General features: G+C 31.6%; 1 protein-coding gene across 1 annotated transcript; it reads left to right on the top strand.

The window, feature by feature from the left end:
- The first annotated feature begins 6425 nt into the window (after positions 1–6425).
- LOC108331958 (subtilisin-like protease SBT2.6) lies at positions 6426–13160 on the top strand. The gene is made up of 11 exons (XM_017566996.2): positions 6426–6678; positions 6809–7049; positions 7624–7768; positions 7881–8275; positions 8473–8568; positions 8642–8714; positions 9001–9286; positions 10089–10414; positions 10610–10877; positions 11507–11788; positions 12526–13160. Exons 2-11 carry the CDS (start codon positions 6862–6864, stop codon positions 12933–12935), a joined length of 2469 nt encoding a protein of 822 aa, XP_017422485.1. The 5' UTR covers positions 6426–6678; positions 6809–6861; the 3' UTR covers positions 12936–13160.

Genomic DNA, 13160 nt, shown 5'->3' with positions numbered 1-13160 from the left:
TGTAGAAAGAAAAAATCATTCTCCTTGGAATATTGGGTCTTTGTAAAATGTGTCTAATAAAGAAAAGCATCATGAATGTGATTAAAATTAGAAGCAGCATTGTTGAGAAATATAAATGCAAGATTAGAGAGTGAAATGTGACCTTACCTTTATTGATTGATACATTTGTTGACCTTTTCATGAGTTTGTAGGTTATGGCCATGTGGGATGTGACCTTTTTTTGATGAATTTGTTGAATGTGACATGCACTATAAATGGGGACAATACCATTGTCATGTGGGAGAAAGCTTCAATCTATTCCAACATACCCTTTACACTCTTTTACTAACATTTTCATCAATTCTTGAGATGTGTTGTATTGGTGTTAATTATCAATACAACCTTTTCAAAAGAATACAAATCCGTTTAAGATAGATTATGAAAAAAATGTTATATTAATTCATCCTTAATTCTTGATTTACATTCATTACTTTTTATGAAAATCTCAATGAACTCTACTGATAAAAAATTTAATCAAAATTCAAATATATAAATAACTTTTAACTATCACATATTGCATAAATATTAATATTGACTACTTTTTTTAGTTTTATGTTGAGATCAATAACTCCAAGTTTTTTATTTTTATTTTTTACTTTTAACTCTAATTATTTGAAATGTGTTATGACAAAAATGTATTGTTAGATTGTGAAATTTTGGAATAAATTGAAATTTTATAATTTTATTAAAGTAATTAAGTTACTTAAAATAAAAGAATTTCAAATTTAATTAAAAAAAAGAATTTGAAATTTTTAATATCTTCTTATATATATTTTTTATTTTCATAATTTGGATTGACTTGACTTTCAATTGATTTTTGACACAACTTAAATTAGATAATCTTGATTCGACTTGATGTAAAATTGATCAAACTTAGTTTGACATGATTCTCATATAATGTTTTATATAACATATGTTCAAGTTAACTTGGTCAAACTTCACTTGATTTGTCATGGCATAGTCCTATTTGTGTCCAATTGGAATTGGCCGAGCTAAGTCTAATCAAACTTCAATCAATATGGATCTATCTCAACTTAATTTAATATGATCATGTCTTAATCTGACATGATTAAGACATGATCGATTTGGATTTAAGTTGATTCAGTTCCACCTGAATTTAGGAATATCTACCAATACTTTAAATTTATATTTTTAGATTTCAGATTAATATTATTCTAATTATAATTCAATCGATTATGAATGTATTTAAGTTTAACATAATTCATAATCACCCTTATATTAAAATAAAAGCAAACAATAGAATCAAACTTAATTCATAATCAATAATTCATGAAAAGTAAAAGTTTTAGACCAAAACTAAACTTCTCTATACAGTTGATATATATTATGAAAAAAGCAATCCAAATTAATATAAAAAGATAAAACAAAATACCATTAAGTTTTTTTCTATCTATCAAAACCCATTCAAACCTACTTATCTAGATACTGGTTTTCTTTCCTAGAAAAACTTTAAACTTCATATTTTTATAAGAAATAAAACATCTCCTTTCTCTATAAATCTAAAGAACTATAATTTAATTATTAAAAACTTTATACACAAAATCTGAATCACAATCCAACCAAGGACATAAGAACTACTGCTACCGAACACACTTGATAACATATAATTTTTACAGGTTCCACATAAAAAAAAAAATCCAGATGAAAAAACAGAAAAACTATTAATATATTATTCTTTAGTACCCCTTAAAATACCACCAGACAGCACCATTAATATTTACTTTAATCCACTGATATTAAAAGGGGTGGGTTATCATTTATCTGTGTACAAAAATGTTAAAAACCTATCTCATGTAATGTAATGTTAGGAATGTATCAAATCGATAATCATTGCCCTTTTCCCAGATAATTTTTTGCATATATGTATTTACTCTGTATAAACAATTATTTTTTGTCCAGTTCTACGTTGGCACTGTTTTCTCGTAACTTTAATGGATGAGGATGGCTACACTGTTCAGTGCTACAAAATCAAATTCGACAAAGCAACAAACATGTTTGTTGGTCCATTTACTAGGTGATTATTAATATTTGTGACTCTCAAAATACATCAATTAAAGTGTGGCTCCAAAATCTTATCCTAAGATAACCTAATTTAACATGCTAAGATACCAAAATTCGATATTAATGAATAATGAAGAAATTATACTAAAAATAAAAACATTGTATTTAATTGTAAATATTAAAATGATATTTTTGTACGTCTTGATCATTTATCTCCAATAAGAGAATGTAACTTATATTTATTTTTTTAATAATTAATATTGAGATTATAATATGGTGGAAATTAGAAGAATGTATGCAAATAGAATGAGAAGACACTAATATCATTGAATTATATATGCATGTTTAAAATCATGAATTTCAAACCAATGTTAATGACTTAATGTTAAATATATAAGTTTAATGTGTCGTTATTTCCTTATTTTTGTTTGAAATTTCAAATAGGTCTTTTTCTTTTTCGGCGTCGTAATTGGGTCATTGTTTTTGTAAAATTTAAACAATTAGGGGCTTTCCGTCAAATTGAGAAGACGTCGTGTTACGTGGCATGCTGACAGTGTCTTTTTAAATGATGTGGCATTAAAAACGTGTGTGAAGTGTATTTTTTAATTTTTGAATTAAAAAATGGAGTGCAAAGAGGGAAAATAAAATTTAAATAAGGGCAAAGTGGTCATCTCATTTCATAGAACACATGGAAAGGTCCAAAAGCACTACCAACACTAAACATTGCTCCTGGAATATCATCATTCATCTTCTCCGGTAACCAAATCACACTTCCATGGCAGCCACCCTAGACAAAACTGCAAATTGCAGGAACCCAATCGCGAGTTCACCCAACATTTTCACCACTGCGAGACAAAATTAGAACCTACGAAAATTCCCAAATCAAAATCCAGAAAAAAGATGTATGTGAACTGATGCAAAATTGACAAAAAAAAGTTGAATCTGCGAAAATTTCCAAATCAACCGTCACTATGAAGCATCTTCGCCTGACCACCTCGTCGATGCTGCCGTAGAGACCACCCAAACACATCAGCGCCTCTTCGCGAGCTACTCGCTAGGCCGCCACCAATTGTGATTCGATCTCCACTGTCTTCGCAACCTGAAACGCAGAAAAACCAGAAACGGTAGAGGAACCCTAAAACGCAGAAAAAATCCCCAAATCAGCGAACCCTAGTCGCGCAAGCACGATCGATACTCAAGAGGCGAAACTCAGGAGCGTGATTCCCTTCGTTTTCCACCATCATCGCGAGAGATAATTAGAATCGTGAAGCACCTGGAAAAATCAAAACGCAACCACAGGGGAAATTTCTCTCTCGTGCACCAAGATCTCCATGGCAATTGACAGCAACACACTTTGCGACGCAAGCAGAGGAGGCAGAAGCAAGCCTTCCAAATCCCAATTCTGAAACTCTAATTTGGGTGAGAAAAGAGCTTCCACGTGGCAATCCCCCATTGGATACTTAATTTAATTTGATTTCCCAACTTTGCCCTTACTTATATTATATTTTCACTACGTAAACTTCATTTTTTAATTCAAAAACAAAATAAATACAATTGAGACACGTTTTTAATGGCACATCATTTAAAAAGACACTGTGAGCATGTCACGTAACACCATTCTTAACGACGTCTTAATTTGACGGAAAGTTTCTATTTGATTCAATTTTATAAAAATAAGGACTCAATTGAGACGCCGAAAAGAAAAAGAACCTATTTGAAATTACAAACGAAAATAGGAACCTACCGATAGATTAAACCCAATATATATTTGAAGTAACCAAGATATAACTTAGTGACATTTAATGTTATAATTTATAGTTTCATTAAAAGAAAATATTAAAGTGATTATCTCTTTTTAAGAGTTCCGACGTTTAAATACTATACTTTTAAGGGAGAAAGAAATTAAATGAATCATTTCTTTCCCTATGACATATCATTCAAGCTTTGGAATAATATTCAAGTGACATGCTCTATTACATAAGTAGTATTTTATAACTTGAGTAAGGAATTATTAATGTTAATTATTTCTACTTAGAATAAGGTCTTAATAATGTCTCATTCCGTGAATTGTTTTTATTTTTAAAAGTTTGTTTAAATATCTTAAATACTTATTTAAGATAGTAATTAGTGAATGATATATTGTATGACTGTTTTATTGATATAGATATGACTATAAAGAACGAGTATGAATTAAGTTATGTGATAATTACTAAGATGAGAAATAATATATACTTAAGAAGGTATATTTAGTTTGGTTTGTGCTTTTGGACTCGAATACCAAAATTCATAAATTAAATGATACATCTCATGTTCACTAATGTTCTAGATTATATAAATCAAGATACTTGAGAGTTATAAGGTTGGTTGGGTGAGTTTTGAAGGGGTGAAAAATGTTATGACTTCAACCTCTCACTAATAAAATACTAATAATTAACATTTGTCGATAAAAAAAACATAATATAATATACGAAGTTCAAAAATATTATTGCATTGAGATTTTTTTAATATATGATATGATAAATTTTTATTATAATGATAATGTGTGATATTATATTTGGATACGTTATGTTTTAGTCTATAGTTAAATTTATTCAATAACATATTTTCCAAAAATTTGTATATGCTTGTAAAATGTTATATTAAAAATTGATTGATTACTTGAATTATAACTTAATAAAATGTATTAAAAATAGTCAATGTTTTTCCAATATTAAAAAATAAAATTGGTTTCACAAAGATATATAAGGATGTTGAAGAAGAAACAAATTAAATTTATTTATTTTTAAATTAAAAAATCAATTGTTAAAAATAAATTTTTGATATATATTGAAATCAAATAGTTGAATTTTTCTTTAAAAAATATTTTTTTAATTTAATTTTATTTAAATTGTAGTCAACACATGTACCACTATATTAAAAATAAAAAGTAGATAAATATTTATTTTTATATTAAATGGCCTTTGTATTATTTTGTAAGATCTCAAAAGTGATTATACTTTTTTTTATTGAAGAAATTAATAAACGAATATTGAGAAAAAGGTAAAGGTTGAATTAAGAAAAATATATTACTTTGGGATACATTCTTATAGATTGAAATGTGTTAAAAAGTATGACATTTATTCAGATATAAAATAAAAGGTAGAATTAGAAAATGTATTTCTATAAATACATATAACTTGCTAATAAGAAAGATACACAACAGTGAAAAGTAATGTCAAATCTTAAAAGAGCAACAAAATCCCAAGATGGAAAATTGCTTATGTAATACTACTGGTAATAACCAATAGGTTTTCATACGCTAGATGCTTTATATTATTATAGTAATTAATTATGGATAACTTCTCAATTAGGTCAAGTTGCAGTAGAATAATCAAAACTTGTCCCTTACCTTTATTATTGAATTCAACAATTAATTAAGATTAAGACACTCTCATTACACTTTTTTTAACTTAATTTTTACTATTAAATTATTTTTATATAAAGTTTATTACATACTATATATACTCTTTCTTTAGTAGGATTAATATAAAGTTTATATTACTAACGCATAATGTGCTACTAAAGTCAATTTCATGTCGGGAACATAATCTTACTAAAGTCAATTTCATGTTGGAAAAAAAAATCTAGAAGTCTAACTAATTAACGTAATTAAATAGAATTTATTTATTTTTATTTTCAAAAGGTGATATTTAAGTTATATTAATGAGTAATAATCAGTTTTAACATTTGACGAAATTCAGGTGCACTACTTTAAGTATTTTTAACGTTATTTCCAATAAAAAAAATTAGCTTACCTTTTACAATTTATTTTCTTAAAATTTTATATTATTTTATCTTATAAAATATTATAGTATATAACATTAAACTATATAACTTTAATTGTTAATGGTTTCATAATTATTTCTTTTATCTATATAACATCGAACTTTTCTTAACTTTTTTTTACTTTTATTTTTCAATATCTCTGATATTATCCAAAAACAGTGAAAACAGATAAAATTATATTTTAACATTTACTTTTTTATTTTATTTTTAATTATATTGACTTATATTATTTTTCAAAACTTAATATAATTTTTTTTAAAATTAATTATGAGTGTTGGACAAGTGTGTGATTTTTTTTACAGAGAAACCTATAAAAAAAAGTACTAAATTTGCGCCGGCGCTGCTTCACCGAAAAGCGAAGAAGAAGAACCATTATTCCATTTAATTTGACCGTGAGAATTGAAAACCAAACAAACATTTTTATTTATTTATTTATTTACTGATAATAAAGGTTAAAAAGCTTAATAACACCACCTAACCCATTTATTAAAATTAAAAAATATCAACACCATAAAAAATAGTTTCCATATATGGAGTGTCCATGCTCCTTCCTCACACAGCAACCTCACTCACTCACTCTTTCACTATGCTCAACAACGAACGGTGACCGTTAGATCTCATTCTCCGATCACCGTTGGAATGGCGTGTATCTGAATCAATCATTCATTCATTCTTTCAACCTTCTTCTTTTTCTTCTCTCGCACGATTCTTTCTTCGCTTTCACTTTTCGCTTCGCTCCTTTATTCTCTCCACGCGCTTTTCTCTTCTCCGATCGCACTCTCTCTCACGCAGGTTCGTTATCGTTAACTAACTTCCACTCTTAATGCTGCTTACTCTGTTTTCACTCTCTTCACCAATTTCACTTTCCTCAATTAATGTTATGCTGTTTTACTTCTCTAACTCGTGCTGTGTGATGAAACAGATCTAAAGCTTGTAGTGATTTATTTATTGAGATTGTGACTGCATTGGTGAGAAATGAGGTTGGAGTTCGTGTGTGTATTTATGATAATTCTGTTTGGCCTTGCGAAATTCGGGAAGGCAGAGATTTACATAGTGACTGTTGAAGGAGAGCCTGTTGTAAGTTACAGGGGTGGTGTCGATGGCTTTGAAGCCACTGCGGTGGAATCTGATGATGATGATGATCACAAGCTTGACTCCACGAGGTGTAATGTTTAATCACAATATTCTTCTATACTTTATTATTGTTGATTTTATTATTTAGTGTTTTATAATTGTTATTCTTACTAAGTATAGGAATCGCGTGTCGAATTTGTTATTTTACCTTGTTTTTTAAATTAAATTCTCAGAAAAGAACGTGATTGTGGAAAATTTTGTCAACCATTAGTCCGATAAGGTCTTCTTTTAAGAGAAATTGTTTTGATACTATTTTTTTTTTGTACAAAATTTAATACAATAGAGATGTGGGTTGAGACGAGAGGGAAGTGTACAATAAAATTATTGATGTTAATGCTTAATTTTTTTTAAAAATAGTTGTAAAATTTTGTTTAATGGATAACATAATAATATAAATAATTTTCTAAATATAATAAAGTGTTGATATTCCGTTATGGTGACCTGTGACTTCGGCAATTTCTTTTTTAGTTTGTTATTCCTCGCGTCACTCTGATTTTTACCATGTTTTTCCTTTACGTGAATTAATGCTGTCTGCGTTGTTGATTAAGGACTGACCAGTGATATTTTTTGCTTAACTTTTGTTCTGTTTTAATCTTGTTTTAGTGAGGTGGTGGTTTCTTATGCTCGCCACCTTGAAAAGAGACACGACTTGCTTCTGGCGTTGCTGTTTGAGCGTGGGTCGTATGAGAAACTCTATAGCTATCGACATCTTATAAATGGGTTTGCTGTTCATCTTTCCCCCGAACAGGTGATGTCTTGCGTTGATATCTTTTTTACCATGTGGTGGTTATGTTACTAATCATACGTGGAGTTTTTGAGCTTCATCTAAGCATGCGTTGCCTATCCTCTTATATTAGTAGGCAGAAACTCTTCGACATGCTCCTGGGGTTAAATCTGTTCAGAGGGACTGGAAGGTGAAGAGGCTCACAACACATACCCCACAATTTTTGGGGCTCCCAACTGGGGTGTGGCCAACAGGTGGTGGCTATGAGAGAGCTGGAGAAGACATTGTGATTGGATTCGTGGACTCTGGAATCTACCCTCACCATCCGAGCTTTACCACTTATAACACTGAACCATATGGACCAGTTTCGAGATATAGAGGAAAATGTGAGGTTGATCCTGGAACTAAAAGAAGTTTTTGTAATGGGAAAATTATCGGAGCACAACATTTTGCGCAAGCTGCAATAGCTGCGGGGGCCTTTAACCCTTCAATTGATTTTGATTCACCTCTCGATGGAGATGGGCATGGGAGGTCAGGCCCTGTTTCCCTTCTTTATTGATTTCTTCAGTTGGAAGTAGGAATTCTTCTGATGCTCTCATAAGGGATCCTGTGCTTTGAATAAAAGAAAACTATTTATGTGTCTTATAAACATAGGAAATAGTTAATACCAATTTGATAACGGCTGTTCTTTTAACAATTCCCCATTCTTCTTGCACTTCATCTGGCAGTCATACAGCCTCTATTGCAGCTGGAAGAAATGGAATTCCAGTGAGGATGTACGGGCATGAATTCGGGAAAGCAAGTGGAATGGCTCCCCGTGCCAGGTGAGGAATGACAACTCCCCAATTGATCACCTTTTTATTAAAACCGGGACTACTTGATGTTTTGTGTCTTCAGGATTGCTGTGTATAAAGCACTTTATAGACTTTTTGGAGGATTTATTGCAGATGTAGTTGCTGCAATTGATCAGGTATGCAACTTTGCTGTATGTTTATGATGTTATTTTATCTCAAATGTTCTGTTGATCTTGCAACAGATTAATGACAGAATTTCTTTTTAGCTCGAAGAATCTGCACGAAAATATCTGATGTTTTAAATTGCTTTTGAAGAAATGATTCCTCGGTTTTCTTATTTTCTGATGAAAAAGTCTAACGCAACATTGAAGTTCAAGATAAAATTAAACAATCACTTATACACTTAACTTTTTAAGCATTTTATCTCAAGATTTCTAATTATTTAAATTTGAAAGTGAACAGGCTGTGCATGATGGGGTGGATATACTTAGCCTATCAGTTGGACCAAATAGTCCTCCATCAAACACCAAAACTACATTTTTGAATCCTTTTGATGCTACACTTCTTGGAGCTGTGAAAGCTGGTGTGTTTGTCGCACAGGCTGCTGGAAACGGTGGTCCTTTTCCCAAGTCATTAGTTTCATACAGTCCATGGATAGCAACAGTGGCAGCTGCAATTGATGATCGTAGATACAAAAACCATTTGATCCTTGGAAATGGAAAAATCTTGGCTGGAATTGGGTTGTCACGTGAGTTCTCAAACTTCCTACTATGTTTCTTAAGATGTAATTTTCTTAATCATGGACGGATGCTTGGAGACACATTGTTGATGAATATGGTGTAAATCTACCTTATAATTGGTGAAGGAACGAATAAAAAGTAAAAAAGAAAACCACATTGTAAAGGTAGTCTCTTTTCATTTTACTTCTTTACTCAAAAGAATATTTTAGCATCGTTCTCATACGCGACAAGGAGAAAATGGAAAAGATAGTAAGAGTCATAATTTTTTCTTTTGCAAATAAAATCAATTAGTTCTGAGTGTAGATGTGGATCACTTTGAGGAAAAGCCTTGGATCAATGCCTTCGCCAAATAATCTTCTGTATTTTTCTTTAGAATAATTGACGACATGCATATACTAGATTTAATTGTATCAAGTTGTGGTAGGTTTAAAGATATTGAAGAAAAAAGTACGAGTATTGTTATTCCCTTATTCATGTTTAATTTATCAGAAAAAAAACAAAGAATTGTTGAAGCGTAATTCATCTCTAGTTGTCCAAGGTATTTTGCTGATATAAGTTATTATGTTAAAAGATAAATGATAGTAGCATACTCTTTAATGCGCTCTTTCCAACTCGCTATTATGGATTTAAATTTGTAAGATCTGTTTCATTAAATGAAGGTATAAATGTCAGCAGGTGGGAATGCAAATTCATGAGTTGTTTCTAGCAATTAATTAGTCATTTTAGTGTTCTGCAAACTTCATGCTTGTGCCAAAACATATTTATGGTAGTATATAATTCATTTACTTTTGTTGCTATTGGCTTTTGCAGCTTCTACACGTATAAACCAAACATACAAATTGGTTGCCGCAAATGATGCGCTTCTTGATTCTTCGGTTACGAAGTACAGCCCCACTGATTGTCAGAGGCCAGAAGTTTTAAACAAGAACTTAATAAAGGGAAATATTCTTCTCTGTGGCTATTCTTACAATTTTGTTGTTGGTTCTGCATCAATAAAACAGGTCTCAGAAACAGCGAAGGCCCTTGGAGCAGTTGGATTTGTTCTGTGTGTTGAAAATGTTTCTCCTGGAGCAAAATTTGATCCGGTCCCCGTTGGCATTCCCGGGATTCTTATCACCGATGCCAGCAAATCAAAGGTACTTGAATCACATATAGGTAGAGATGGATGATGAATGCTAACTGTTTCTATCTGGTTTCTTGTACCCGATTATTTACTCCACAGCCTACTTCATCTACTGTCTTAATATCCTTTTTGTATGTTTTTATTACTACTTTTTATCACAAAGTGTGCGATATATAATTATTTTGAACATGCAAAATCTTATCTTCAGGAACTGATAGATTATTATAATATTTCCACACCAAGAGACTGGACTGGAAGGGTGAAGACTTTCACAGGTACAGGTAAAATTGAGGACGGTTTGATGCCTATTCTCCACAAATCTGCGCCACAAGTAGCAGTTTTTTCTGCTAGAGGACCAAATATAAAGGACTTTAGCTTCCAAGAGGCAGATCTTCTCAAACCAGATATATTAGCTCCGGGTTCTTTGATTTGGGCTGCTTGGTCTCTAAATGGAACTGATGAGCCAAATTATGTTGGTAAGTAATGGTTTGACTAAGCTGCCTTTTAATTGTCGTTGGATCTTTTTTGCCTTTATTCAAACAATTACTCCCTTTCATCCAAATATATAAAAGGTTCTTGTGTCTTACGTGTAAACAAATCTTAAATAATTTAGTGAGACTATCCTAAAAGGCCTTTCATAATTTGAGATTTTATTTCCCATAACTCTGTTTTACTTTTGAGACGTAGTTTTAAGAAAAAGTAGTTTAATAAAAAGTTTATCTTTGAATGTTGGTACAATTAAATAATGCCTATTATTTTTCTCAATAAGCGTCAATTAGTGTTTTTTAAGAAAATTTGTTTTAGCTCATCATCTAATCATAAGTCAGCATATAATTATTTTTAACAATGCTTAGTTTTATGATATGAAACTGTAAAATTTATTGGGATGATGGGTGCAGTCTGCAATATCCAGAAAAAAGAGTCTTCAATTTTGCACATAGATCTACTTCTTTGAAAGACTTTCGGACCCTAGTGGCAGGATTTCGTAGCATTTTTGGAAGAATTGTTGCACTATTAAGTACGAAAGAGAAGAAAAATATGAAATAAGATATATCGTCAATATATTATAGAAATTGATTTATTTAAGCAGTTTTTTCTTGAGCAGGAGAGGGATTTGCCATGATATCTGGGACCAGTATGGCTGCACCACATATAGCTGGAATTGCTGCTCTTATAAAGCAAAAGCATCCACATTGGAGTCCTGCTGCCATTAAATCAGCCTTGATGACAACATCGACAACTCTAGACAGAGCAGGAAATCCTATTCTAGCACAGCAATATTCTGAATCAGAAGCTATGAACCTGGTCAGAGCCACTCCTTTTGATTATGGGAGTGGACACGTTAATCCAAGAGCTGCCTTGGACCCTGGCCTAGTCTTTGACGCAGGTTTGTTCACCTCTCCCTCTCTAATGTACTCCTCTACTGGCACGTTTGGGTTCTGAGTTGACCAATAAACTTGAATTCGCTTGTATGTGAGAATTTAAGTTAAAGTAAAATTGAAGAATTTGTGACAAGAAATTGGCATTGGATGCAACACTTCTTTATAAAAAATTACTTAAATCGATGTGACCAAGTTCTCGAGCAAGTTTGTAAAAGCGATTGAAAACTGCCATTGTGGCAATAAAGTCAAGTTTTTTTGAGGTTTCAATGATCAGGACAGCAATTCCAACCGATCGCATTAGCTGAGAGGTAGGAGATGTAATTAAACGGTACCATTAAAGAAAAGTCATTTAAAAAAGGGTTAAAATAGTTATTCTAAGATATTGTTGTTCCTTTATGGAAAAGTATTGTGCCAAGACTTCTTTTGGAATCTTCTCTTACTAGACTATGTACTTAAATATATCTTTCTGAAGGTCTGGGTTAAGATAGTTATTCTAAGATATTGCGGTTCCTTTATGGAAAATATTGTACCGAGACTTCTTTTAGAATCTTTCTCTTACTAAAATATGTACTTAAATACATCTTTCTGAAGGTCTGGAAGTTTTCTTTCCAGTTTTGTGCATGTATTTTAAATTTAATTAAAAAAGACAATGCGTCCCTGTAATCCGTTTTAGTATCAATTTGTACAGCAAAAAAAAAAACAGCAAAGAACTGTTTAAGTAATTTTTCTATTGATTTTGCAGGGTATGAGGATTATCTAGGGTTCTTGTGCACAACACCTGGCATTGACGTTCATGAGATAAAAAACTACACAAACTCGCCATGTAACAACAGCCTGGGCCACCCATCAAATTTAAACACTCCATCCATTACAATTTCCCATCTTGTAAGAACTCAAATTGTCACACGCACTGTCACGAATGTTGCTGATGAGGAAGAAACCTACGTGATCACAGCCAGGATGCAACCAGCAGTTGCCATTGACGTGAACCCTCCAGCAATGACCATTAGAGCAGGTGCATCACGTAAGTTTACTGTGACACTCACTGTTCGCTCAGTGACAGGATCGTATAGTTTTGGAGAGGTGTTAATGAAAGGAAGCAGAGGGCACAAGGTGAGGATCCCTGTTCTTGCCCATGGATACTCAAGATAGCTTTAGTCTGGTCAGCAAAGCAAAGTTATGCATGTAATATTCTTTGTAACTTGTGGAAATAAGGTATGTACGGCTTTAGATTTATTCTGAAAATATAATATGGTGTTGAATAGATGTAAAGGTAAGAAGGTGTAAGGGGAAGACTCCTGGTTTATTTTATTTCACATTTAAAGTTTTGCAAATAACATCTTGTTATTTATCGGAATGCTTCTTCTGAAGGTTTTA

The sequence above is a fragment of the Vigna angularis genome, chromosome 4 (assembly GCF_016808095.1).
Source record: "Vigna angularis cultivar LongXiaoDou No.4 chromosome 4, ASM1680809v1, whole genome shotgun sequence".
NCBI classification, from domain to species: domain Eukaryota; kingdom Viridiplantae; phylum Streptophyta; class Magnoliopsida; order Fabales; family Fabaceae; genus Vigna; species Vigna angularis.
This window is presented reverse-complemented; position numbering and strand designations above follow the sequence as displayed.